The sequence below is a fragment of the Elgaria multicarinata genome, chromosome 12, assembly GCF_023053635.1.
Source record: "Elgaria multicarinata webbii isolate HBS135686 ecotype San Diego chromosome 12, rElgMul1.1.pri, whole genome shotgun sequence".
Classification (NCBI taxonomy): Eukaryota; Metazoa; Chordata; class Lepidosauria; order Squamata; family Anguidae; genus Elgaria; species Elgaria multicarinata.
In genome coordinates this window covers 6,461,781-6,488,793 of record NC_086182.1, presented here as the reverse complement: position 1 = coordinate 6,488,793, position 27,013 = coordinate 6,461,781, and the positions used below count along the sequence as shown (strand labels likewise).

General features: G+C 48.9%; 1 protein-coding gene across 1 annotated transcript in view; it reads right to left on the bottom strand.

The window, feature by feature from the left end:
- Positions 1 to 27,013, bottom strand: part of CNNM3 (cyclin and CBS domain divalent metal cation transport mediator 3) — a 45,578-nt gene that overhangs the window by 8,280 nt on the left and 10,285 nt on the right. Inside the window, exons 2-7 of the mRNA XM_063139468.1 lie at positions 17,815 to 17,958; positions 15,102 to 15,254; positions 14,258 to 14,427; positions 6,389 to 6,485; positions 4,474 to 4,607; positions 1,326 to 1,461 (exon numbers count right to left, since the gene is read on the bottom strand). Of these exons, the coding sequence (XP_062995538.1) occupies positions 1,326 to 1,461; positions 4,474 to 4,607; positions 6,389 to 6,485; positions 14,258 to 14,427; positions 15,102 to 15,254; positions 17,815 to 17,958 (834 nt within the window). The remainder of the gene's footprint in view (positions 1 to 1,325; positions 1,462 to 4,473; positions 4,608 to 6,388; positions 6,486 to 14,257; positions 14,428 to 15,101; positions 15,255 to 17,814; positions 17,959 to 27,013) is intronic.

Here is a 27,013-nt window from a genome sequence, read left to right as displayed (position 1 = left end):
TTCAAGGCTGCCTACCTAAGCTAATGACTTACTGCCTCTGGTGGCAGGGTCTGAAAGGTGCAGGGCCGTTCTGTGCCCGCCTCTCCTACTTTTTCTGGTGGCAGTTCCCCGTTCTCCATATATGGAGCAAAGTTGTATTTAGGACAACTCTCAAAGGGGGAGTTCTGCAACCCCCTTGGAGCCAGATCTTCCTGACCCCTTCAGGAGGAGACAGTTGTCCACTGCCACATACAACAAGGTGCTGCAGTGGTGGAAGGCAGGCAGGGCAAAATGAATTTTCACTTCAGGCAGAAAACTAGCTTGAGGCATCCCTGCTTTTGGGGGGTCTTGGGCAGAGGCGTTTCCCGGACCTCCTGCACCATGTCTTTCATCTGGCAATGGCAGGGTGCCGTGCTGGAACCTCGTCCAGGGAAATGGTAGGCTCCACTCCACCCATTTCTTTGGAAATCCTGGTGGGTGGGGCTGGGTTGAGACCCCCGTTGGGTGTCAGGGAGGTACTCCGCTTGTGCACCATAGTTGAGCTGTCTCTAAAGCAAGGGTAGGAGAACTCTTTTCCTGTTAGAGGTCATCTGTTGGGGCCTGCATGGTGGTGGTGAGTGGGGCAGCCCCCCCTTGACATTCCTGCTCTCTCTCTGATGCCTTCTTCCCTCTCTCTCTCTCTCTCTTTCCCCCTCTCTGCCACCCCCTTCCCTCTTTCTCTCTCTCGACACCCTCTTCCCCCTTTCTTTCTCTGACACCTCCTTCTCCCATACTCCCTTCCCTCCCCCTTTCTGACACTCCTTCCCCCTATCTCTGACACCCCTTCCCCCTCTCAATTCCCCTTCCTCTCTAATATTGCCTTCCTTCTTCCTTCCCTCTCTCCCCATCTCTGACACCCCCTTCCCCCTCTCCATCTTTGACAACTTCTTCCCCATGACGGCCCTTCCCTCTTTCTCTCTGACACCCCCTTCCTCTCTCTTTCTCTGACACCCCTTCTCCCATACTCCCTTCCCTCCCCGACACCCCTTCCCCTCTGACACCCCTTCCCCCTTTCTCTGACACCCCCTTTCTCTCTCTTTCTCTGACACCCCTTCTCCCATACTCCCTTCCCTCCCCCTTCCTGGCACCCCTTCCCCTTCTCTATTCCCCCTCCCTCTCTGACACCCCCACAGGGAGCCTGACTTCAACTGCTGACGAGCTCAAGCCATGGGTACCCGCTCTTTCTCCATCCGAGTGCCTGACGGCCATGGCCCCAAGTAGGTGGGGAAATGGCAGATCCTGGTATAGGTAATGCCAGGCCCGAGGCCACAGCGCCACCTGGTGGCCACAGCCACGCAGGCACTTACCTGCTCCAGCATTTTTGTCGTTCAGAAGTTTTGTCTGGCTGCTGGGGATAATTTTCAGTTCAACGGTATCGGGTGACTGAGGGGAGTTCTGTATCCTGGAGGCCATGAGGGCATTGAGATACTGCAACCGGGTGACCTGGGGAGAAGAAGAAGTCACTGTGGTAAGCAGAGCCATTCGGCATGCCAGCCAAGGTTACGCTGGGAACCAAGGTTTGTTTGAAACGAGTTGAGGCGCTAACTTCAGAGCAAAGAATCTCATGGGGTCAAAGGCAAACTCTGGTTTATTCATGAAGCCTTTTTGGAGAGTTCTATTCCATTGCTTCAGGTTTGGGCACCACTGGATTCAGGAGGGCCTTTTCCCACTTTCCCCTCCCAAATAAGCCATCATAACTGCCACCACTTTTCTGGTTCGTTGCTGCCTTCAACAACGAGAGCTCCATCAGACAAGCGTTTTATTGCACATTTGTTGCTGGGCACTCACGGATTTTGATGGGTTGCTCTCATGCCATGGCCTGCCTCCCGCCCTTTCTAGCCTTCTTCACGCCACAAAAAAACACCCCAGTAAAGATGGAAGTTGCTGCCATATCCTGCTGTGTGCAGGAGAAGCGGCGGGATCAAAACGGCCCCCTGAATGGGCCACGTGCAAGTTGTTTACTTCCTCTTTTGAAAGAGGAAGTAATGAGGGACAAACGCGAGGGCAGAGAAGCGACGGTAAGCAAACGTGATTTTCCCCTGTGTGATGATGCTCCTAGAGAAAGAATGCTGGATTGTAGAAGAAGGTGGATGCTTTGTAGGTCCGTCACCCAATTAAAGAAATCTCAGTCACTTCATCAAATGAGTTGTGATCCAACTGATGGCTTAATTCATTGATTAAATCTGCATACAGATCTGCCTAAACAGCAATTTTGAGGGGACTGGCATACCTTCATAGTTTTTAAAGGGTGTATAAATGCATCCCAGAGGGCATCTTCTGAAAAGAGGCATTCCTTCTTGTGTGCGAGTGAAGTGAGAATGCCTCTTCTATCAAGTGCCTTCCAGTGACACTAATAAACACTAGAGAATGGACCTGGCTTTACATGGGTTGCAATAGCTCTTGGTTTAATACAGCGAACCCTTCAAGCAACATGGATGTCAGAGTTGGACGCACTGTGCCTACCCACTTGAGAGAAGCCTCTAGGCTTGGCTCCTGCCATGGGGCTCCCCTATAGCTCTGAGAGAGGGTTCTGTCCTCTCCCTTCCCCTGAGGGGGGCTGCCACACAGCAGGGGGGCAGGCTTATAACTCCGTCCCTCAGCCTCCTAATCTCTCCTGGCTTTGCACTGTATGGACTACAAAGCCATGTGCTGGTTAAGGAATTCTGCTCCTAGTAGCTGAAGATGTTAGTGCAGGACACCTTGAAAAGTTGTCACACAGAGGAGGGCCAGGACCTCTTCTCAATCAGCCCAGAGTGCAGGATACAGAATGATGGGCTCAAATTACAGGAAGACAGAATCCAGCTGAACATCAGGAAAAAATTCCTGAATGTTAGAGCAGTACAACAGTGGAACCAATGACCTAGGGAGGTTGTGGGCTCTCCCACCCTAGAGGCCTTCAAGAGGCAGCTGGACAGCCATCTATCAGGGATGCTTTAGGGTGGATTCCTGCATTTGGCAGGGGGTTGGACTCGATGGCCTTATAGGCCCCTTCCAACTCTACTATTCTATGATTCTATAGGATTCAACCACATGATCACATTTAAATTAATTTAAAAGTCATGCATTTTCAAAGTAAAATAACCCCGAGGTGCACACTCTAGGGTCTGTTTAGTATGTATGCCAAGTTTAAGGATTCTAGTTTTCACGACCCTGCTGCTATGATGCAGATGAACAGATAGACAGACGTCCTCTTTTATTATTTAGATAATTAATGTTTTTTCTTTAATAACGTGCTGCCTTTTAATCATCAGTGATACCCTTTTAGTTGACTGCGGCTGTAATCCTATAGCGACTCACCCGAGAGTAAGCCCTACTGAACTCAATACGGGTGAATTCTGAGTAGATATGTGACTGTGGTGTAGCTTGTGCTTTAAAGGAGTTTTTAATTGATTAATCCAATGAATTAATTAATTATAGGCTGTAACCCTAGCGACTTGTGGCCTGGCCAACCCTGGCCAGTGTATCTTGTTGATCACCAGGCTGAATGCAGCCTACCAAGGGCTCAGTTCATATCCTGTTTTCACTGTCTGCCTGGGACTGCAAAATCAGGGAGGTTACCCAGCCCTTGCTGGACCTGCATCGTACGTGGCTGGTGAACTGCACTGGACATGACGGGTCCCTAAATCCCAAATTAGCCTATGAACATCAGATTACTCCAGCAAGTGAGCTTGTGTCACATGCCACGGGGAAATGCTACTGATTTCACAAACAAACCCCATTTGCTGAACTAATTCATAGAATCATAGAATTCTATGAATTCATTCATAGAACCTAATTCTATGAACTAATTCATAGAATCATAGCAGAGTAGGAAGGTGCCCATAAGGCCATTGAGTCCAACCCCCTGCTCAATGCAGGAATCCACCATAAAGCATACCTGACAGGTGGTTGTCCAGCTGCCTCTTGAAGGTCTCTGGTGTGGGACAGCCCACGACCTGCCTAGGTAACTGGTTCCATTGTCGTACTGCTCTAACAATCAGGAACTTCTTCCTGATGTCCAGCTGGAATCTGGCTTTCCGTAACTTGAGCCCATTATTCCATGTCCTGCACTCTGGGGTGATTGAGAAGAGATCCTGGCCCTCCTCTGTGTGACAACCTTTTAAGTATTTGAAGAGTGCCATCATGTCTCCCCTCAGTCCCTTCTCCAGGCTAAACATGCCCAGTTCTTTCAGTCTCTCTTCATAGGGCTTTGTTTCCAGACCCCTGATCATCCTGGTTGCCCTCCTCTGAACACACTCCAGCTTGTCTGCGTCCTTCTTGGATGCAGAACTGGATGCAATACTCCAGATGAGGCCTAAACAGGGCCGAATAGAGAAGAACCAGTACCTCATGTGATTTGGAAGCTATACTTTTATTAATGCGGCCCAAAATAGCATCTGCCTTTCTTGCAACCATATCGCACTATTGGCTAGCCAGCCATGCACAACCCTCTGCAGACCCTCTGTTGGTGCTTACCTTGATGAACTGGAGGTCAGTGAGCACCCGGACGGTGTAGTCAGGACAGTACGCAGAGTAGTTGGTGGTCTCTGTGCAGTCAAGCTGCTGTTCACGGCGATTCATCCGGAGGGTGGACACTGGGGACTGATGAACTATTGAAGGAAAACATCAGCCTTGAGATTTGGAGCCAGGGGGACTAGTGATACGGCTTCCAACACAAAGAACCATGCAAACCCTGGCTTTTTAAAAAACCAACAAACATGTTCCTAGCTCTCATGAATGCACACAAAAAATCTGAACATGTCAGTTGTACTTGATAAAAATTAATACATATGATTCTGTAGGTTTCTTTCCTAATTCATCCCAAGGGTGCAGGAGAAATGACAATATATGCACATTTGCTGAACACAATTTACATCAAATGGAGAATTCAGAGCTGATGTCAGAGAAGCAGCTGGGATATAAACTAAGAAGTCCCCAGTTTGAATCTCACTTTTGCCAAGAAATCTCAAAGGGGATACAGGCATGCCATTCCCTTCCTTCCTTCCATCAGCAATATGGGGACAATAGCACGGACTATAGGATTACTGGAAGGATTACTGAGATAATATATGCAAAGGGTTTGAGCATTAGAAAGCCCTATATTAACACTAAGCATTATTAATTCAGCTTTTCCTGTTGCATAGTGTTAGCTTGGCGCAGAAGCGGTCTTTTAAAACCCCAGAAAAATACACAGGCCCAACTACGAGTCCACAAAAGAAAATGCTTTTCTGCGACACTGCTCATATCCGCTTTGACCATTTTCTCCCCTTCTGAGTTTAGGATGCGAGATCCCAACACAAAAGATGCGAGAAGATGCAGAAACTCCCTTTGGAAGCAGGAGAAGGAGCCGGCGGCGCAAGGTCCCAATCCAAGCCCATCTGGTTCCATGCCCTACCTTTGAGTTATACTCTTCAGAAAGTTCCTCCCAGGCATAGAGGCAAAGGGCTCAGCAAAACCTCCTCCCTCCTAGTGCTAACAGCAAGAGAGACCTTTGCCAGGCCTTTCCTGGAGGCTTCCCAGCGCCGGGCTCTTCGCTTTGTGCTCTTCAAACAACTTGGGCTTTTTTAAAAAAAGAAAACAAAAACAGCCGCAGGGGGAGGGATCCGGATAGAGGCCTGGCAGCTGAAGGCCTTCCCCAGCAGCTGCCATGTGCTCCCAAAGTTGCCACTGCAACAAGCAGCACTTTCAGAGGCAAAGAGCAGCTTAAGGGGGCTGTGATCTCCCCACCCCCTCAGGAAATGCACTGAGAAATGAGCCAGAGCCCAATCCCAACATCCCCTGCTCCGGTCCAGGCCCCCCCATTCTCCGTGGCCATTACATGTTTTAAAAAGTACGCCCAGGACAGACAATCAAATGGCTCAATGGCTGAAGTGTGTAAAGTGGGGGCGGACAAGTTGCGGCGCTCCACATGTTTGGGCCTACAATTCCCATTCTCCCCAACTGCTGGCCATACTGGCCGGGGCGGATGGGAGATGTAGGCTGAAGCAGCCGGAGGGCCAGGAGAAAGGGAAGCGCACTCTGGTGTAAGGGAAGCTCCGGGGATGATCAGACTGGGAAGGAGAGGGAGGTTAAAGGGTCTTTCGACCAGCCTTCCCCAATCTGGAGTCCTCCAAACGTGCTGGACTACAACCCCCATCATCCCCTGCCCATGCTGGCTGGGGATGATGAAATGCAGCCCGGCACGTTCGGAAGGAGCCGTGCTGGGGGACACTCCTTTTGCCTCGGCCTCGGGAGGGCGAAACGGTGGCCGGAGGTCACAGCTGCCAGACCTTCGCGTCGACGCTTCAGAGCAGGGGGAGCTGTTAAAAATGAGTTGCCAGCGACAAGGGCTCCAGAGCATCCAGGATTCCCCAAAGCTGGGCGGGAAGAGAGTTGGGCCTGCATGACTCACCCGAAGAAGGAGCTGTCAGCGCAGAGACGCCGTAATACGTGAAGGCCCCGTTCTCGAACTTCAGGCCTTCTTTTCCTATCTCGACTTCCACTCTGCCCTGGAGAGGACATGAAGGGCAAAGTGAGGGCAGCAGCTCTTGGGGGGTGGGGGGAGGGAGAGCAAGGAGAGGCACAACCACGTGGCTTCTTCGAACCCTCGTGGCTAACTAGACTCCGGATTCATAGAACCGAGGTGGGGCAGGAAGGGTGTCCCGCATGAGCCCGCCTGTTCTTCAAGGTCTTCATTGGAGGTCCTTCTTTGGCTCAGCTCAGAGGCAACACCTTTCTCAACGGTGGGTTATTTTATCCTTTATTTATTTATTGCATTTATATCCCGCCTTTTTCCTCCAGGGAACCCAAGGCGGCGTACATAATCCTCCTCCTGTCCATTTTTATCCTCACAACAACAACCCTGTGGGGTAGGCTGGGCTGAGAGTCTGTGACTGGCCCAAAGTCACCCAGTGGGCTTCCATGGCCGAGTGGGGACAAGAACTCGGATCTCTCGACACTTTAGCCGCTACGCCACACTGATTTTAGAGCTCCACGGTTGAGTTTTTACCCCACTGGTGAGAAATGTGTTGTCTGGCGGGAAAACACCCCGCTGTGTTTTTCCGGGAAACGCTCCACGCTAGATATCCACCCTGTGCAGAGGAGAGTTCCTGCACAACCGTTGCGTTGCGTGTTGTGTGGCGGGCTCCGTGGAGTTTTCTGTTGCGTTGAGTTGGCTTTTCCCACTGGCTATAGAGCTCCTTGGCAAGAGCGGCGAAAGGAGCAAGTGCCGCTCTAGGAGAGCTGCTGGGATTGTTGTTGTTGTTTTGCAGCAATGGCTGATGGGATACCCTAGGGAGGATTGGGGGAGGAGGAAGTGTCAATCAAACATCACAACGAATTTTACTCAACTCCACGGTAGCCCACAGTCACACAACGGTGCCTTTGAAAATGGTCCGGAAACTTCAGCTGGTACAAAACAGGGCAGCACGGTTACTAACAGGGACTGGCCAACGAGACCACATCACGCCAGTCCTTTTCCAGCTTCACTGGCTGCCAGTCCAGGTCCGGGCCCAATTCAAAGTGCTGGTATTAACATTTAAAGCTCTAAACGGCTTGGGGCCAGGCTATCTGAAGGAACGCCTCCTCCCATATGTACCTGCCCGGACCCTAAGGTCATCCTCAGGGGTCCTTCTCCGCGAGCCCCTGCCAAAGGAAGTGAGGCAGGTGGCTACCAGGAGCAGGGCCTTCTCTACTGTGGCCCCCCGGCTGTGGAATGAGCTCCCTAAGGAGGTTCGCTTGGCATTTGCTTTATATGCTTTTAGACGCCAGGTGAAGACCTTTTTATTCTCCCAGCATTTTAACAGTCTATAAATAAATTTTAACTTGGTGTTTTAAATTTGTAATTTTGCATTGCTGCTGTTTTGATCTGGTTGAGCTTTTATATTGTATTTTATATTATGGTTTTATATTTTGAATGGTTTTAATTTTTGTGAACCGCCCAGAGAGCTTCGGCTATTGGGCAGTATAGAAATGTAATAAATAAATAAATAAATAAATAATGAGGAGGACCCCCTAAAAACTCAACCGTTGAATGGAGTTTTCACACTGTGTTGATTAAGGTGTTGTCTGGGGTGAGCCTCTGAGTGTCTCTGCCATCACCAAGGCAACTGGTGAGGGGTCCTGTGGTGACTGTGGCGTTACCCCACAATTGATTATATTGTGTATGTCTGGAATTAGTACATCTGGTAAGTATGGAACGTTAGAACTGAGTGGGTGTGGTTTATGATGTCATAGGTGGGAGGGGGAAAGGAGTATATAAGGTGAGTGTTGGGTAGGGTGACCATATGGAAAGGCGGACCGGGCTCCTGTATCTTTAACAATTGTATAGAAAAGGGAATTTCAGCAGGTATCATTTGTAAGCATGCAGCACCTGGTGAAGTTCCCTCCTCATCACAACAGTTAAAGCTGCAGGAGCCCTGCCTAGCATGAACATATACAAAAGAGGGCAGGTCTCCTGCAACTGTTAAAGATACAGGAACCCTGTCCTCCTTTTCATATGGTCACCCTAGTGTTGGGAGCTTGTGAGGGGTGTGTGAGCTGGAGTGCGTGTGAGGAGAGTAAGAAGAGTTTGGATTCTAGGGCCTTCGGATTGATGTGAAGAGAGTGAGGTGGTCGGTGTGTGTAGAGTTTAGATCAGGCAGGATTGAAAGTATTCTATTTTGATTTAAAGCTTTTGGACAACAATAAACTTATTATTATTTTGTTAGCTCCCAAATACCACGTGTCAGCTTGTCATTTTTTTCTTATTTAAACACCCACGCCAGAGTATTCCCACAGCATATTTAGAGCAGATACTGAATTAAACCTGTTTCCCTCAGAGCTAGGGGAAAGGTTTTATTTAACCCTCCCTCAGGTTTTCAGGTGGTGGCGCTTGGCCTGAGAAGGGTTTATGCGGCGGGCCTTGCGTAAGGGGGTCTGTGACGTCGCAGTGACCTCCTACTTGTAGAATACTCTTCCCAGGGACACTTGCACATGGCGCCCATTTCAACCTCTCTTAAGTGCCATAGAGGTTTTTATGCTCCTGATTCTATGGAGGCCGGTTTCTTTTACTGCTGTTCTGTTCACTCCTTTAAATAACATACCTGGTTTATAAAAATGGACTTATTTATTAAAATGTTTATAACCTACACTTTCTCTACCGTCGACAGAACGTGCGAGGGTGATATTTTTACTTGGATGTCCGATTAGATTTTATCATTGGTTTTAAAATGTTATTGTTAGTCGCCCTGCAGAGAGGTGGCATATAAACGTTTAAATATGGAAATAAATGGCAGCTCAGCCGTCTGCTGGAATGTGTTGCATTTCGGGCTATGTCTGGCTTCAGCTGGTGGCAGCCTGGCCTCCCACCGGGTGGATCACGGGCTCCAAACAACTTCACTCCCTACCAAGTTTTGCTCAGGCTGCGGTTTAAAAAAACCAAAATAAGCTGCTCACAATTTCACTTGCAAGGGAAAGTAAGCGGCAACGTTCTGTTTATATTTCTGATCATTGTGGGAGGCAGAAGACCACTGCCAAACCACCTCTTGGATGGGTCCCTGCAGAAAGCACAGTCCCACCTCCAACTGAGGACCTCGTACTAAGTTTAGTATGGAGTTGCGAAAGGGTTTCAGCCGGAGAAACTGCCCTGCCTCCTTCCTGCAATGGGGGTAGGTAGAGGGGTAGGAAAAGCAGCCCCGTCCCCGCTCTGATCTCAGGTTGGAGGCAACAGTGGGGACAGAACTTGGCCTGTGGCAAGGACAGCAGCTGCTCTCCCTGGTGCTTGATTTCTGCTGCCCCACATCCCCATAGCGGACGATGAATCTGCTCCAGGTTTCAATAAGACAATAAAGCCTTGGATAACTCCTTTAGTGTTCTAACTGCTTCTGACTCAAACCTGGAGAATATTCACTGCCCCATTGACATCGAAGCCACCAGCCTCCACTGTATCCCTGCTGTTATCTCCGACTACAGATCAGAGATAACAGCATGGATATTTTTGGTGGGCACCAGCAGGGGAATCCTCGCAGTTATCTCCGTTCTGAGATAACAGTGGTGGATTCACTTTGAGGGGGTTTAGAACGCTTTCCCAAGGAATACAGAAAGTCAGCCCACCTTGAGCTATGTACTTTAGTGCAGGGGAAAGATTTTTAAATACTCTGGTACTCAACAAAACCAGGGCTGGAGACTTCCCCAACCCCTGATGCTGCACAGTCACTATTCTTTCCCCACCTGGGGTGCCTCCAAGGAGGGGGTGAAAGAAGCACCCTATGCAAGACACCCCTCCTGACTCATGGGGTGCCTGCAGCCTGGGATCAGCCCCTGACACCTTAGGGCAGCAGTCCCAACGCCCTGTCAGGGCTGACCAGTGCTGCTGTACGACCTGGGCTTCCCTGCTGGAGACTGGCCTGCCATCTTCCCTGGCCCCACATCCTCCCACAAGGGCTCAGCTTCCTGCTGTCTCAGCCCCCTTTCTCATCGACACAAAGAAAGATTAACTCACCCCTGTCCACCGCAGCGGGAGGGTCCCTTCCTTTGTGAGTGGGACTGGTGGGAATAAACCACACTTGGCTTGCCTTTCTCCTTCCCACACAAAGCAAAGGCTGCCAGTGTTGGTGCTAATGGTGTCAGGGTCTTCTTAGGGTGGCCTCCATAGACAGCAGGATGAGGCAGTTCAGGAGGTGGGACAATGGACTGCACCATCTCAGTTTACGGGTGAGAAATGACTCCACTGAAGACTTCCATTCCATTTAAACTTGCCAATGGTACACTAGCAAGTCAGGGAAGAAGGTCCCAACACAACCCTTTGCCACCGTGAAGGTTTTCCAGTTGCATGGAGTTTCTAACAGAGGGGAAGCGCTCAAAAATGTCAATTCCACCCCCCTCCCCAGGGATGGGTTGGATATCTGAAGTGGTATAGTCCATTCTGGAAGCCTTCAGCCTGCTACCACTCAGTTCTGGTGCACCTGGGCAGGATCTACACTACTGCTTTAAAGCGCTTTATAACAGTTTTGACAACGGTATACGGAGTGTGTCCTGGGCCCCAACAGTTGTCAAAACCGTTCTAAAGTGCTTTAAAGCAGTAGTGTAGATCCTGCCCTGTTGACCAGAGAGCCCGCCCCCAGGCACAGAAGGGAACAAGGGTGTGTAGCAACAACGGCCCCTGTGATTGGCAGGCAATATGAGGCCTGCAGATTGGCCAAGCCTAGCATAAATAGCCACTGTGGTGTAGTGATTAAGAGTTATGAGACTGGGGAGGCTCATTTCCAAATCCCCTCTCAGCCATGTACTTCATGGGGTGATGATGGGGCAGTTTCTGGGACAGTCTAACACCCCATGGTAGGCTGTTGCATGTACCAGCTTCTGCAGGCAGCCATTTTGAATATTCAGCGCCTGGACGGCGGGGGTTGTGCAAGGGTTAAACAACTCTTGCATATCCTAACAACAGACCATGGGTTATGCAAGGGTTGTTTAACCCTCACACAACCCCTGCCGCCAAGGATCACATGACATGACAAGCTGCGGCTGGGTGTTGAATATTCAAATCCTTCCCCACAGTCCACCGCGGCTTAAATAAGTCACATTGGGCTGTTTTGATGGCCCAAACTGGGTCTCTGTCTCTAGCCTACTTTGCAAGGTTGTTGTAAAAATAGAATGGGGCAGGGGGATGGAGGAGGAACAAACCATGTGCGCTGTGTCAGAGCTCCTTGGAGGGACCTTTTCAGTGGTGGCACCCGTTCTGGAACACCCTTTCCAGAGAAGCTCGCCTGATGCACACTGCGGTATTTTTGGCACCTTTTTATTTCCTCAGGCTTTTTAGTCCTTCAGTTTTGTTTGTCAACGTGTTTTTACATCTTTACTTTGCTGCTGATTTTTTACTGTGTTCTTTGCTTTGGTTGGGTGCTGTTTTAAGCATTTAAAGGTTTCATATTTTATCATTTTATTTGGTGTGGTGTTTTTTTTAACTTTCACAGTAATGTTATTTCAAAGCTATTTATTTATTACATTTCTATACCGCCCAATAGCTGGAGCTCTCTGGGCAGTTCACAAAAATTAAAAACATTCAAAGTATAAAACAACAGTATAAAACCATAATATAAAATACAATATAAAAGCTCAACCAGATAAAAACAGCAGCAATGCAAAATTACAAATTTAAACACCGAGTTAAAATTTATTTATAGACTGTTAAAATGCTGGGAAAATAAAAAGGTCTTCACCTGGCGTCTAAAAGCATATAATGTAGGTGCCAAACGAACCTCCTTAGGGAGCTCATCCCACAGCCGGGGTGCCACAGTGGAGAAGGCCCTCCTCCTGGTAGCCACCTGCCTCACTTCCTTTGGCAGGGGCTCGCGGAGAAGGACCCCTGAGGATGACCTTAGGGTCCGGGCAGGTACATATGGGAGGAGGCGTTCCTGCAGATAGCCTGGGCACAAGCCGTTTAGGGCTTTAAATGTCAATACCAGCACTTTGAATCGGGCTCGGACCTGGACTGGCAGCCAATGAAGCTGGAAAAGGACTGGCGTGATGTTGTCTCGTCGGCCAGTCCCTGTTAGTAAACGGGCTGCCCTGTTTTGTACCAGTTGGAGTTTCCGGACCGTTTTCAAAGGCAGCCCCACGTATAACGCATTGCAGTAATCCAAGCGAGAGGTTATCAGAGCATGGATAACTGTAGCTAGGCTATCACTGTCCAGATAAGGGTGCAGTTGGTATATCAGCCTGAGCTGATAAAAGGTGCTCTTTGCCACTGAGTTCACCTGTGCCTCAAGTGACAGTTCTGGATCCAAGAGCACCCCCAAACTACGGACCCGATCCTTTAGGGGGAGTGCAACCCCGTCCAGGACAGGGCAAACATCACCTCGCCGGACAGATGAACCACCCGCTAACAGCACCTCCGTCTTGTCTGGATTGAGTCTCAGTTTGTTAGCCCTCATCCAGTCCATTACCGTGCCCAGACACTGGTTCAGAACAGCCACTGCCTCACCTGGGTTTGATGAAAAGGAGAGGTAGAGCTGGGTATCATCCGCATATTGATGACACCTCAGTCCACATCTCCGGATAACCTCCCCCAGCAGCTTCATGTATATGTTAAACAGCACAGGGGATAAGATAGAGCCCTGTGGAACCCCATGGCTTAGGAGCCACGGCACAGAGCAATAATCCCCCAGCACCACCTTCTGGAATCGGCCATCCGAGTAGGAGCGGAACCACTGCAACGCAGTACCTCCAACTCCCAGCTCAGACAACCTATCCGGAAGGATACCATGGTCGATGGTATCGAAGGCCGCTGAGAGGTCCAGGAGAACCAACAGGGTCGCACTCCCCTGTCTCTCTCCCAACAGAGGTCATCCCACAGGGCGACCAAGGCAGTTTCTGTTCCAAAACCAGGCCTGAAACCCGATTGAAATGGATCTAGATAATCCGTTTCATTCAAGAGTGCCTGGAGTTATCCTGCAACCACCCGCTCAAGCACCTTGCCCAGGAAAGGGATATTAGCCACCGGCCTGTAGTTGTTAACGTCCTCCGGGTCCAGGTTAGGCTTCTTCAGGAGTGGTCTAATTACCGCCTCTTTTAAAGAGGCCGGCACCACTCCCTCTCTCAAGGAGGCATTTACAACCTCCTGGCCCCAGCTGGCGATCCCCTCCTTATTTGATGTAATGAGCCACGAGGGGCAAGGGTCAAGCACACAGGTGGTCGACCGGACTTGGCCAAGCACCTTGTCCACATCCTCGGGCCTCAATAACTGAAACTCATCCAATAAAACTGAGCCGGACGGCGCTCTGAACGCCTCTACTAGTGGAGCTGCATTAAGTGTGGTGTCCAATTCATGATGAATCTGAGCGACATTATCTTCGAAGTGCCGTGCAAACTCGTCACAGCGTGCTACCGAGGGTTCAACTATCTCACGCCCTGGCCCAGAGTGTAACAGGCCACGAACCACTCGGAAAAGCTCCGCCGGACGACACCGAGAAGACGCAATGCTGGTGGAAAAGAACTGCCTCTTTGCCACCCTCACCGCCACAGAGTAGGCCTTTCACAACTATGTCTTTCAGAGCTAAGCCTTTCCCTGGTAAGGCAGCGCATTCTCAAGATGGCGGAGTTCTGGGCTTGGGCAGAGGTGCCCACAGCTTTGGCCTCAGCTTTGAGCTGACAGGAGGAAGACAAGATGGCTCCCCCGTTTGCAGCCTCCCTCCCATCCGGCACACGGAGTGGGGCCTTCATCCTCCCCTCACGGTCAGGCCAAGCCCCACACAGTGCCTGGCCAACTGATGCCACTCAACAAATGTTTGGTTAGAAGCAATACCTGCAGGATGAGGATGAAGTAATTGACCGGCTGGTTGCGCTGGTACAGGTAGTGCTCAGCAGCAAGGCGGTTGGTGTCATCAAACTTTACCTCCTGGTTGACACTGGGGTGTTTCAGCAGGTGCAACAGGACTTTCTCGGAGATTCGAGCTGGACTGAAAAGATCTACCTCTGGGGGCATGGAAAAGAGAGGAAAGGAAGCATCAGCTGGTTCATCCCATTATTATTATTATTATTATTATTATTATTATCATCATCATCATCTACTAGCTAAACTGCCTATGGTTGATGGAAACTGTAAGCAAGAACATGTGGAAAGCCACAAACTGGCCATTCCTGCCTTATGGGGAGTGTGAGGATCGTTTCCGCTCTAAGCCGCTGGTAGGGAAACTTTGCAGAATTTGGCTCCACGAGCTGTTAAATTTAAATTTCCCTGCGTTAACTGGAGTCTTTTATCTGCTGCCTCTTCCCTCTTTTATTGTGCAGCATTCTGAATTTTACAGTTGGCTTGAATATGTTGATCAGACGGTGAGCTTTACGCAATCGTCTTGATGGAAACACCGGCTAGAAATACTTCTAATAAATACAGACAGACAGCCTCTATTGAGGGAGTCTCCATCGAACACCGTGATTTAAAGCCTTCTCAAAGGAGCCCCATTGCTGTGCTGCAGTTAAAGGCAACGCTGCGTCAAGTCAGGGCTGAAACTCTGCAACCACCTCTAACTCAGGCCCAGCCAGGCATCTCCCCCGTTTTCATCCTGCGTGCCCAGCTTGGGCAGAAATGGTACGGAAATGGGGAGAGAATGAAGGCAGCAGGCAGACCGGGTCACTTTTGCTGGTCTCACCTCTGGATAAGAAGCGCTGGGTGGCCAAGAGCAGCTGCGGGGAGATTTTCACCTTATACTCGTTGTCAGACACTTTGAACAAGGAAAAGTCTTCTTTCCTGCGATCCATCAGAGTCCCAAGCGGGGCTGGTTTCTTCTTCAATTTGTTCTCCCCTGGAGGGAGTGGGGGCAGAAGTGGGATGGAGGAAGCAGAAAAAGAAAAAAGGCAAGAGGAGACAGAGGAGTCAAGCCCAATCCATCCATCCCTACCAGCACAGGTTTCTGGGGGAGGTGGTGGGTTCTCTTGTAAGGGTGTGCAACACGGCCGTTGTGGAAATTCCACAACTCTGTGCAAGTGCAGAAGAAAAACACAGAACATAGTTATGGGTGCAGAATTCAGTTCCCTGGAAGTTTCAATTTCCAACTTTAATCCGCCCTCCACATGTTTCTAGTCCTTATGGTCAGGACTGTAAGCTTAAATGCATCCAGGAAATGCCAGATGGAATCTCAGAAATTGAATAAAGTGCAACTGAATAAAATTACTGAAGGTCAGAGGGCAGGGGCTGAATTTTTTGCCCTTCTCTATGGTTATGACACCTTGGGCCTGTTCAGACTCTAGGGTGACCATAAGGAAAGGAGGACAGGGCTCCTGTATCTTTAACAATTGTATAGAAAAGGGAATTTCAGCAGGTGTCATTTGTATGCATACGGCACCTGGTGAAATTCCATCTTCATCACAACAGTGAAAGCTGCAGGAGCCCTGCCCTCTTATGTATCTGGTCACTCTAGTATAGCCCCTGCAGCTTTCACTGTTGTGATGAAGAGGGAATTTCACTAGGTGGTGCTTGCATACAAATGACACCTGCTGAAATTCCCTTTTCAATACAACTGTTAAAAGTTACAGGAGCCCTGTCCTTTCTATATGGTCACCCTAGTTCAGACGACACACTAAGCCATGGTTAGGCTGCTAACTCTTTTGCAGCAAATGGTTAGTGAGCATGTTTAATGATTAGGAATGGTTCATTTTCATGCTAAGCCATGTTTCGCTCAAAATGCTGAACCAGTGTCGTCTGAACAGGGTCGTTATGGAAAGTGAGCCAACATATGAAAAGTTGTTTGATTTGCAGAATTTATAGAGGCCTAAGAATCTGATAGGTCTTGGTGCTGATTTTTTACTTATTTATTTACACAGCCTTGGGTATAAAGGAAATAAATCAATCAGGTGTAGTCTGAAGGACCAGGCGTCACACACATTCGCCTGCCATCTTTAGTTGCCATTCCACCTGCACATAATTAAAAAGGCAAGCAATGCCTTGCAGTTGACTTTGAGAATGTTCAGCTAACTACAGCGCAACTGGAATGAAACTGCATACAGCCTGAGGCTTCGGTGGAATTTCTACTACAGAGAATGCCCTGTTCTAAACGCTCCCCGTTTCTCAAAGTGTGAGGCAGGTCTCCTTGAAGGGGCGCACAGGCATTTATTATGGGAACTGCCACCCCTCCCCGCAGCCCTGGGTGCAGGACTCAAGGTGGCAGCTGCAGACTGTCCCAAGTCCAGAGCTGTGGGTCCGAGGCAGCAAGGGCCGCTTCCCACCACTTCAGGTTGCCTGTGGGTGATTTAAAGTGCTCTCCTATAATAAAAGCCCCCTTTAAATAGAAAACTAGCACAGCTCACAAAGGGCTGCAATAGAACATTTTCTAGTGCTAGCTTTCTAACTGCAGGGATGCTTGCTTTTTAAGCTAGATGAGCGTCCAGAGCTGTAACCCTCCACTTGCAACCCAACCTGATGCAATTATTCATTTGACCACCACGTTTTCCTGTATGTGTAAGCCAGGCCTAGGATCTGGTAACAGTTATCCATGCCATAGCTATCTCATGCTTAAGACTATTGCAATGCACTCTATATGGGCCCACCCTTGAAGAGTGTTCCAAAAGCTCCGATTGGCAAAAACAAGGGCAGCCAGGCTGCTGACTGGTAGATATCATAATTAAATATATCATTCCAATATTGAAAGATTTGCACGAGTTGCCCATGCGTGTTCAGATCCTTTGCGGTGTTGTAGTACCAGCATGTAGTGTGGCTGGGATTTTTCTTACTGCTCCTGCCCACTGCCTCTATAGCCTGGTGAAACAGCCTATCGTTCTGTGTTCAGACATAATTACCAGCCATGGTTTAAACAACTCAGAGTAGTCATAACCCAACAAGTCATGGAGTTTCTTTCTGGTTTGTTTGCAGTTTACAAACCATGGTTTGTTAGCATGGCTGGGTTTGCACATCTCAACAACCAAAAATTCAACAACCCAAGAGTTAATTAAACCATAGGTTAGTGTTATGTGTGAACCTGGTCACTACACAACTCTCATTACGAGCAATTAAACAGGCTTATCCACCAGGCAAGGATTGCAAAGCACCCAAATCCCTTTCCTGAAAAAACCTGAAAAGCAGTTAGTCCTCTTTAGCAGTGCAATGGAAACATGTGACTAAAGAAACTCCAGGCTCTGTGGCTTCATCCCAAGTGCTTTAGAGTTAACTGAACACCTTTGAAGTCCACTGCAATGCATCGTTTGCCTTTTGAATTATCTGCAGGGGCAGGTTATAAAAGCTGGTAGAGAAACGTTGTGTGAAGCAGATTAACTGGGTACTTTTTAGGCCACCTTGGCCAAACAAGAGAAAGACAGGACCAGAAGAAAATTAAGACCCAAACAGGCCATACCTGCACGGAAACCACTTACTGTAGTCATCTGACTCATCCATGATCTCTGATTTTATGATCTCCTCAATGACATCTTCCAGTGTCACCAAGCCCATGACTTCGTAGAAAGGGTCACCTTCACCTTCGTTGTTTACCTTCTGAACAATGGCCATGTGGGATTTACCTGAGAAGAAGGGAAGGAGCGCCCAGGGCTTGGTAAAGAACAAAGCAGAGGGAGAATGGACCTCTCTGTCTCTCCGCCCAAAAGATAGCAACAGGTGATTGGTTCAGGCTTCCAGTGTCCAAGATTCTGCAGAAATATGTCAGCTGCACCCTTCAAAGTGATTATTTTTGCAAAAGTGTGCATCAGAAAAGGTACACACGTTTGGCTGATTCAGTGGCATATCTGGGTTGACTGTGTGTAATGAATGCAACGGCCCAGAGACTGGGGTTGTACATGTTGTCTGGCGATGATGGGAGTTGTAGTCCCAGATTGGAAGAAGCTGGTGTGAAGGCCTGCAGACAAAAATATTTAATTTTGAAGGGTGCGTTTTCATCTTCTCTCTCCCCAGACCTCACCCCACCAAACTAAAAAGATGTGTGTGTAAGCAGGACTCCATGTAGCACTGGCTGGACTAGGTGCTGCTGGCCATAAATTGGGTGCAAACTCGTATGTGCATTCGAATGTGCATCCAGCTGAAAAAGGCAGTCTTGCGCACATGGCCCTGCTTTGAAATGGATGCGCATGATGATGGGCGTTCAAGTGCACATCACTGTCCACATTTTTCCCGTAGCAAGCTGCATGTTTACACCTTGTGATGTGGCCGAAATTACAGGGAATCCTGGTGGTTGGCATTTAGGATAGAGATTGATGTTCAGTGTTAGAGCAAGTGTTTTGCAAAAAAAAGGCCCCAGGCCCAATGCAAGGGGTCTTGGGTGGCAGCTGATGAGGACGGAAGCGTGGTGTAGTGGCTAAAGTGTCGGACTGGGAGTTGGGAGATCCGGGTTCTAGTCCCCACTCAGCCATGGAAACCCACTGGGTGACTTTGGGCCAGTCACAGACTCTCAGCCCAGCCTACCCCACAGGGCTGTTGTTGTGAGGATAAAAATGGAGAGGATTATGTACGCTGCCTTGGGTTCCTTGAAGGAAAAAAGGCGGGATATAAATGCAATAATAAATAAAATAAAAACCTTTCTTTGCAGTAAGCAGACCAGCCCAAGTAAACAATACCAGGCTAGATGGAAAATTACTCTGACCTGACATTTTAGCTACTACACCATGCTGGCTCTTTGCTACAGGAAAGCTGATATACTCTGTGTGTGTGTGTGTGTGTGTGTGTGTGTGTGTGTGTGTGTGTGTGTATAAAAAACATGAAACCAGAAGAAATGGAACCATTATAGGTGCAGTCCCAGGTCTGCTTACCTCAATGGGACTTACTCAGAAGTCCCATTGAGTGACATCTTGAGTATTGCGTCCAGTTCTGGGCACCACACTTCAAGAAGGATGCAGACAAGCTGGAGCATGTTCAGAGGAGGGCAACGAGGATGGTCAGGGGTCTGGAAACAAAGCCCTATGAAGAGAGACTGAAGGAACTGGGCATGTTGAGCCTAGAGAAGAGGAGACTGAGGGGAGACATGAGAGCACTCTTCAAATACTTGAAAGGTTGTCACACAGAGGAGGGCCAGGATCTCTTCTCGATCCTCCCAGAGTGCAGGACACGGAATAATGGGCTCAAGTTACAGGAAGCCAGATTCCGGCTGGACATCAGGAAGAACTTCCTGACTGTTAGAGCAGTACGACAATGGACCCAATGACCTGGCTCTCCCACCCTAGAGACGTTTGAGATGCAGCTGGACAGCCACCTGTCAGGGATGCTTTGAGATGGATTCCTGCACTGAGCAGGGGGTTGGACTCAATGGCTTTAAAGGCCCCTTCCAACTCTACTAGTCTATAGTTCTATGATTCTATAATGCCACCTGGCGATATCCTCTAGCCCAGTGGTTCCCAAAGTGGGCGGTACCACCCCCTTGGGGGTGGGTGGGATTGCATAGGGGGGCGTTAAGAGGCAAGGGGCGGCAGGGGGGCACTAAAAGGCAAGGGGGCGCTTGAGGTGTCTTTTCCAAGAAGCGCCTCTCCAGTGAAGGTCTTTAAGACCAGAAGGTCTTAAAACCCAGGGACATTTTTATGGGAGAAGGTAGTTTGGTCCCAAGCCATATACACATGTATTAATACCGTTTAAGAAGAGTCCTTTTAACGGTGAATTGAAATGTTTCAAAAGCACCAAAACAGTAATGAAGAGACAAACCCTACTTGGTGTGCCCTGCCACGTCGGCTGCAAAACAGAGGCATTCGCTCTCTTTTCTCTCCCTCCCTCATAGAATCATAGAATCATAGAATAGCAGAGTTGGAAGGGGCCTACAAGGCCATCGAGTCCAACCCCCTGCTCAATGCAGGAATCCACCCTAAAGCATCCCTGACAGATGGTTGTCCAGCTGCCTCTTGAATGCCTCTAGTGTGGGAGAGCCCACAACCTCCCTAGGTAGCTGATTCCATTGTCGCACTGCTCTAACAGTCAGGAAGTTTTTCCTGATGTCCAGCCGGAATCTGGCTTCCCTCAGCAAGCCTGTGGCGGGTGCTTTGGATTTTGAATAAATATTCAATTAATTGTTACTGTTTTGAATTTTATTGTTATTATCTTCCTTAGCGGGTCGTTGAAAACCGCTATTCTGAATAATGATTTTTATAGTGTAGGGTAGGGGGCACTGGGCATGAGTTTGTGGAACCAAGGGGGCGGTTACCTGAAAACGTTTGGGAACCACTGCTCTAGCCGCAGCCAATTTCCCTGATGATGGATTAGGAAACTATTCGGCCGACAGGCAAGTTTAGATGCCCGGCTGCTTTCTGGGAGCTGCCTGTCCGGCGGCGGATTCGGCTCCCAAGACTAGCCGGCTTCAGCCGTGTGCCACAAACAAACAGAATGTTCCTTGCCCCCCTCTCGGGAGTCTCCTGCAGGGTCGTTCCCGCAAATGCTGCAAGCGGCCCAGCTCTCCCTCCACGAACTCTGCATTTCTCAAGGTTTTTCAGACCACGCCCGGCTCCCTGGAATTTGCCCTGCGCGCCTGCCCTGGCTGCGTGCCACTCAGCGGGACCAGAGCCCTTTCAAACGCTAGCAGGAGGTTGTTTTGTCCTTTTTGCACATTCTGGGCTTCTTAAAGGCTCATGACGCCACCTGCAAGTTGTACGACATGTGCCTCTGGCCTCCTTTTGAGGCCAGGACGGAGGGAAAGGAGGGAGGGGACCCAGGCTTCTGTCAGAGGTCCCCGCGGGGTAGTGGAACAAGAAAGCACCGTTGTAGCAGTGAGGATTAGCCAGGCACGGCCGGCCAGAGAGACCTCGGGCCTGAGGAAGAGAACTCAAAGGGCACTCCTCTGACTCATTCATTCCCCTGGGAAGTGTTCTTGGCCGCTGAAGTGAATGGGAGCAACGCAAGAGCTGCCAGATTAATTACTGGGACCAGAAGGTCTGAGCATATATTCTGGTCTGCTTGCATTGGCTGCCTGTATGTTTCTGAGCCAGAATCAAGGCAATGGTTTTAACCTATAAAGCCTTACACGGTTTCGGACCTGATGGAACATCTCTCCCAACATGATCCTACCCAGACACTACAGACATCTGAGGCCTTCCCCCCCCCCCCCCCGAGTACTGGGAGGCTTGGAACGTGGCAACAAGGAATAGGGCCTTCTTGCTGATGGCCTCCCGATTCCGGAACACTCTCTCCAGTAGGGCCCGCCTGGCACCAACACTGTCATCCTTTCAGCACCAGGTTAAGGCTCTCCTCTACACCCAGGCATTTACTGGCACACGATGGGAGCATTTATGCCAGCTGTTTGAACAAGTCTAGTACCCGTATTTCTTCGATTGTAAGACACACACTAATTTCAGTACCACCAACAGAAAAAAAAAACCTAAGACACACCCGCGATTCTAAGACGCACCCCATTTTTAGAGATGTTTATATTGGGGGGGGGGAAGTGTGTCTTAGTATTTTACTGAATTTTATTTTAGCGTTTTAAATCGTTTTTTAAATTTTGTATATTTACGCTGCATTTTATCCTTGTCAGTTGTTGTGAACTTCCCAGACAGCTTCAGCTATAGGGCGGTATAGAAATGAAACGAATCAATAATTAAATAAAAAAAATCCCTTTCGTTGTAATGGTGTGGGAGAACTTCCCCGGGGACTGTGCCTTCCATCCACCCCAAAAGACAGCTCAACGCAGCCTCCTCCAACTTGCAGTCCTCCACATGGGTTAGAGTGTAAATCCCATGACCCCCAGCCAGCCAGCCAGCCTCTAGCTCAGTGGCAGAACAACACATTTTGCAAGCAGGAAGTCCCAGGCGCAAGCCCTGCCACAGCCTTCAAGTCCCATCAGCCTCAGCCAGCATGGCCAGTGGTCAAGAGTGCTGGGAAGGGTCACCCAGAACATCTGCAAGGTGCCACAGTGGGAAGGCCGGCTCGGCCTGTTAAAGGATTTCAGGCAGCAGAGCCGGGAAAGGCCTTTGTGGCCTGAGAGAACTGCTGCCCTCAGAGGAGCCCAGATGTGGGGAACATGTGGTCCTCCAGATGTTGATGGACTGCAACTCCCATCATCCCTCGCTACTATTGGCTATGCTCGCTAGGGCCGATGGGCCCAACAATATCTGATGGTCTCAAGCTCCCCAAACCTGGACCAGGCAATACTAGAGTAAATAGAACCGTCTCTTGACCCAGTACAATGCGCGTTTACATGCGGAAGATGAAGAGAATACCATGTTTCTAGACCTCATCATGGCGGTGAAAAGATGCTTGAGGGCGTGAGGGCAATGCCTGCCGAGGTCCTAGAAACTAGATTCTTGAATAAGGGTTGCTTCTGAACCCAAAGCCCTCCACAGCACTAGCAGAACAAAGTGTGGATTGTAAGATACATTATGCAAATTTTAGATATATATTTTTGACCAATTTATAGATTAGAGATTTCTGCTTGTGGGAGGGGTGATTTCCTGGATGCAGAACATTAACTTTTTCTAAGGTGTGTATTCATTACGTTGATAGCCTGCTTTTCTTCCATGGAACTTAAAGGCAGAATTTATTTATTTATTTTTACATTTATATCCTGCCTTTCCTTCCTCTTGCAAAGAACCCAAGGCAGCTTCCGTTGTCCTCCTCTCCATTTTATCCTGACAACAACCCTGCGAGGAAACTTAGCCTGAGAATCAGTGACCAGCCCGAAGTCACCCAGTGGGTTTCCATGGCCGAGTGGAGACTAGAACCCGGGTCCTCTGAGTCCCAGTCCAACGCTCTAACCACTGCACCACACTGGCTCGAAGGCAGCTTTCTAGCTAAGCACCGGCAGGACTCAGAACTTGCTTAGCTTCAAGCAATGGAGTTGGAGCACTAGACTGCGCCCTCAAAGCATGGCCTACGTTCACCCAAATGTACGTCCCACTGAGGTCAATGAGTCTTAGTCCCATCTTAGGCAGGGAGCTTTATATCAGCTGGAGGACGACGAAGTGGTGGAAGCTGCAGCAAGGAAGTGCAGAAGTGACCCCTACCATGGTGGTGCCCCCCCCCTTAAAGAATGCGCTCCCCCACCCCTTGTACACAGGAGACACCAACTGCGGTGGGCGTTAGGCTATGGGGCGATATAAAAATTTAATAAATAAAAGGAATGAAAGTGAATCATAGAATTGTGGAGTTGGAAGGGATCACATGGATCATCTAGTTCAACCCTCTGCAACATGCAGGAAAACCAATTAAACCATCTATGAGAGGTGCTCTCTTCAAAACCTCCAGAGATGGAGAACCCACAGCCTCCGTAGGTAGACCGTTCCACTGTTGCACAGATCTCACATCAGGAAGTTTTTCCTTATATTTAATCAGAATCGAGGTAGCTGTAACTTATACCCATGATTTCGGGTCCTAATTTCTGTGACCCTGGAAAATAGTTCTTGACCCTCCTCCCTGTGGCAAACTTTTATGCACCTGAACACTGCTGACATGTCTCCCCTCGGTCTTCTTTTCTCCAGACTGAACCTCCCAAGTTCCTTCCGCCTGTCCTCCTAGGACTGCAGCCTCGCAGTGCAATCCCACGCATGTTTACTCAGAAGGTAGCCCAGCTAGGTTGAGTGACGTTTCTTATCAGATGGCGTCCCCCAATTTAGTGCCCTCTAGATGTGGGAAAGGCCATGCTGGCTGAGGACGCTGGCAGTTTAATACACCTGGAGGGCACTAGGTCGGAGGAAGCGGGTGGATGGAATTATAGATTTTGAAAAATGCTTAAATTGGGAAGGATATGTTTTCCCATATCCCTCCTTTCCATCCCAAATCAAACTAAAAAGAGCAGTGAGTGTAAGCAGGCCTCCATGGACTGGGAATGGCGGCCATAAAGTATGCCATAAATTCTCATGCGCATTGGAATGTGCAACTTACGGAGGAAAGTGGTCTACTCTATGCACATGGCATTGCTTTGAAATGGATGCGCTCTCAAGTCCACATCGCCACCCACATCTTCCCGTACAACTAGAACCCGATCAGGTGCACATTTGTTTGTTTGCAGCCTTCCCCCCCAAGCTTGTGCTCTTGAGATGTTCTGGACTACAGTTCCCAGCATTCCTTTGTCCATGCTGGCAGTGGCTAATGGAAGTTGAAGCCCAAAACATCTCACCAAGCTGTTTTAGAGTTTCCTAACTCCAAACTTTGTGCCGGCACCCACAAGAAAGGGAGCGTGCAACTCCCTTGTTATAGCAGCTTCATTAAGACTGGTAAAGCCCTCTACGGCTCAGGACCAGGCTACCCGAAAGACAGCCTTCTCCCACCAGAGCCTGCCCAGCCCTTCAGATCTTCTGGGCAGGCCATTCTTTCCAGACCGCCACCATCAGAGGCGCATTTGCTGGCAATGCAAGACGGGACCTTCTCGGTGACTGCTCCCAATCTCTGGAACTCCCTCCCAAGGGAGGCTAGGTTTGCTCCCTCTGTTCTTCTCCTGCTGACAAGCAAAAGCTGCTTCCGCAATTGGCTTGTGAGTGGGACTGTGTTGGGTCCTGACTGTATTCTTTGTTATGTTTTTATTACCTTTTAATGTGTTTTATTGGTTTAATCTATTTTAAATTGTTTTTGTAAGTTGCCTTGAGTGCCATTTTTTGATAGAAGGGTATAAGTCAAATGAATAAATAAATAAATAAATAAATAATAAAAAAGACCAATTCCACTAGTTGCAGAAACACCAAAAGATGGCAACAGAGGGAGAGAACATCAGAGGTGCCCTGAAGCTGGATCAGACCAAGGGTCCATCTAGTCCAGGACTCTGTTTGCACAGTGGCCAAACAGCCATCAGCAAGGGATGAACAAGCAGGACCTGGTGCAACAGCAGCCTCCCACCCATGTTCCCCAGCAACTGGTGCACACAGACTTACTGCCTCAGATACGAGAGGTAGCACTTCGACATCAGGACTTCCTTTTATCTGTCCTGAATCTCCCACCCATCAGCTTCATGAGAGGACTCCAACTGGCTTCTAGAATTCTGAGAGGGAGAAGCCACCCTTTCTCCAAATGCTCAGCTGTTTTGGCTGCTGGGGCACATAGGAACAAGACTGTTGGTTCCGGTCACGTACCAGGACAAGACCTGGCCCCGGGGGGGGGGGGGACGACACACACTGCCTCTCCATTATGAGTAAGGAAAATCAAACGTGGGGAGTTGGGCAAAGGGACAAAAGAAAGACTAAGATTCTTAGGAGGCTTATTCGGCCGGAGTAAAATGACCCCCGGCCCCTGGAGGAAACTGGCAAGGGAGACAAAGGGAACTGGTGAACTGGGTTGTGTCACGCCTGGGCAAGGCAGCCAGATCCCTGCAACTATGCAAGTGCCACTGGCTATTCCTGCCAAGTTTTTCAGGAGGGTTGTGGCAGGAGAAGGGAGAAAGAAACTTTGGTCCTCCACCAAAGCAGAAGTGTATTTTTTGTGCAGAGCAAGGCAGGCAAAACTACCTGCAAATGTTATTTTTATTATCACTCTTCTCTCACACGTGGCGGTTTTTCTAGACCAACGTGACGGGCTTTGCCAGGCCACGCTGTCTTTTACTGTTTCAGGAATTTCCTGACTATTGAGCGTGTTTTAAGTATGACTACTTTCTGCATGTTGGTGTGGATGTATTTTTTTAGGCCCGGTTTCTGAAGGTTTTCTGTAGTTTTTTGATGTGATGCCGGTTGATGTGACCAATGGAATAATTGTGACCTTTTCCTATTGCCATAGTTCTTTCACTTTGAAGGCCAGTGGTGTATATTTTTCTCTCATTTCCTATTCCATTTTCCCAACGTTTTTGTCATTAGGTATGTCTATGTTGATGAGGTATGTCATAACATTGACTGTTATGTCTAGTCAATTGCAAGGTATTGTCTTCTTCTTGTTGTTGTTAACAATATATACCCTTCATTTTAGTTGTTACCTAATTGTTCCAGGTAGGAAAAAGGAAAAGCAGGGAGGCTGTATATTCTCTAGGCCTTTTCTGCCAGGTGGGCAGCAAAGACCAGCATCTTTAGACCCATGCAGCAGCTAGGGTGTTCATTGGGATGCCTAGCTCTGCCCACATAAAATCGGTGTTAAAAGAACTGCACTGGCTGCCTGTTATGTTATTATCCTCTAAGGCCCTAAACAACTTGGGACCAGCATACCTAGCAGACAGCCTTCCTTTATATACACTCAGACGACATTTACAATCATCAGAGGAAGTCCTGCTCGTCAGTCTATGAGGGAAGGTTAGAACAGCTGGGATTGTTTAGCTTGGGGGAAAAAGGAGGCTAAAGCGAGACCTGATGGAGGTATACAAAATGATGCAAATGGCATACGTGAGTGCTCTCTGCATTAGTACTGCTCATGAAGGGGTGTGAATTATCAGTTATGGGTCAGTTCTAGCAGACTGCTGAAGTCCTCCCCAATAAAGCCCCCTCCCTCAGGTGCCACCAGCAGCAGCCTTTCCCACAGGCTCTGCTAAGGGAGAGGAGAGGGGAAGGGCAGCAATTCCAGCATCCCTGCAGAAAGCCTACTTCCTTTTTCCTCCTCTTCCCTCCCCATCTCTTTTTCCTTGCATGCCAAGTCTTTTTAGACTGTAACCCTGCAGGCAGGCAGGTTGTTTTACCAATTGCATCAGTCAGCCTTATTTTTGGCTGAGAAGCAAGATAAACAAATAAATAAATCTGTGCAAATTTA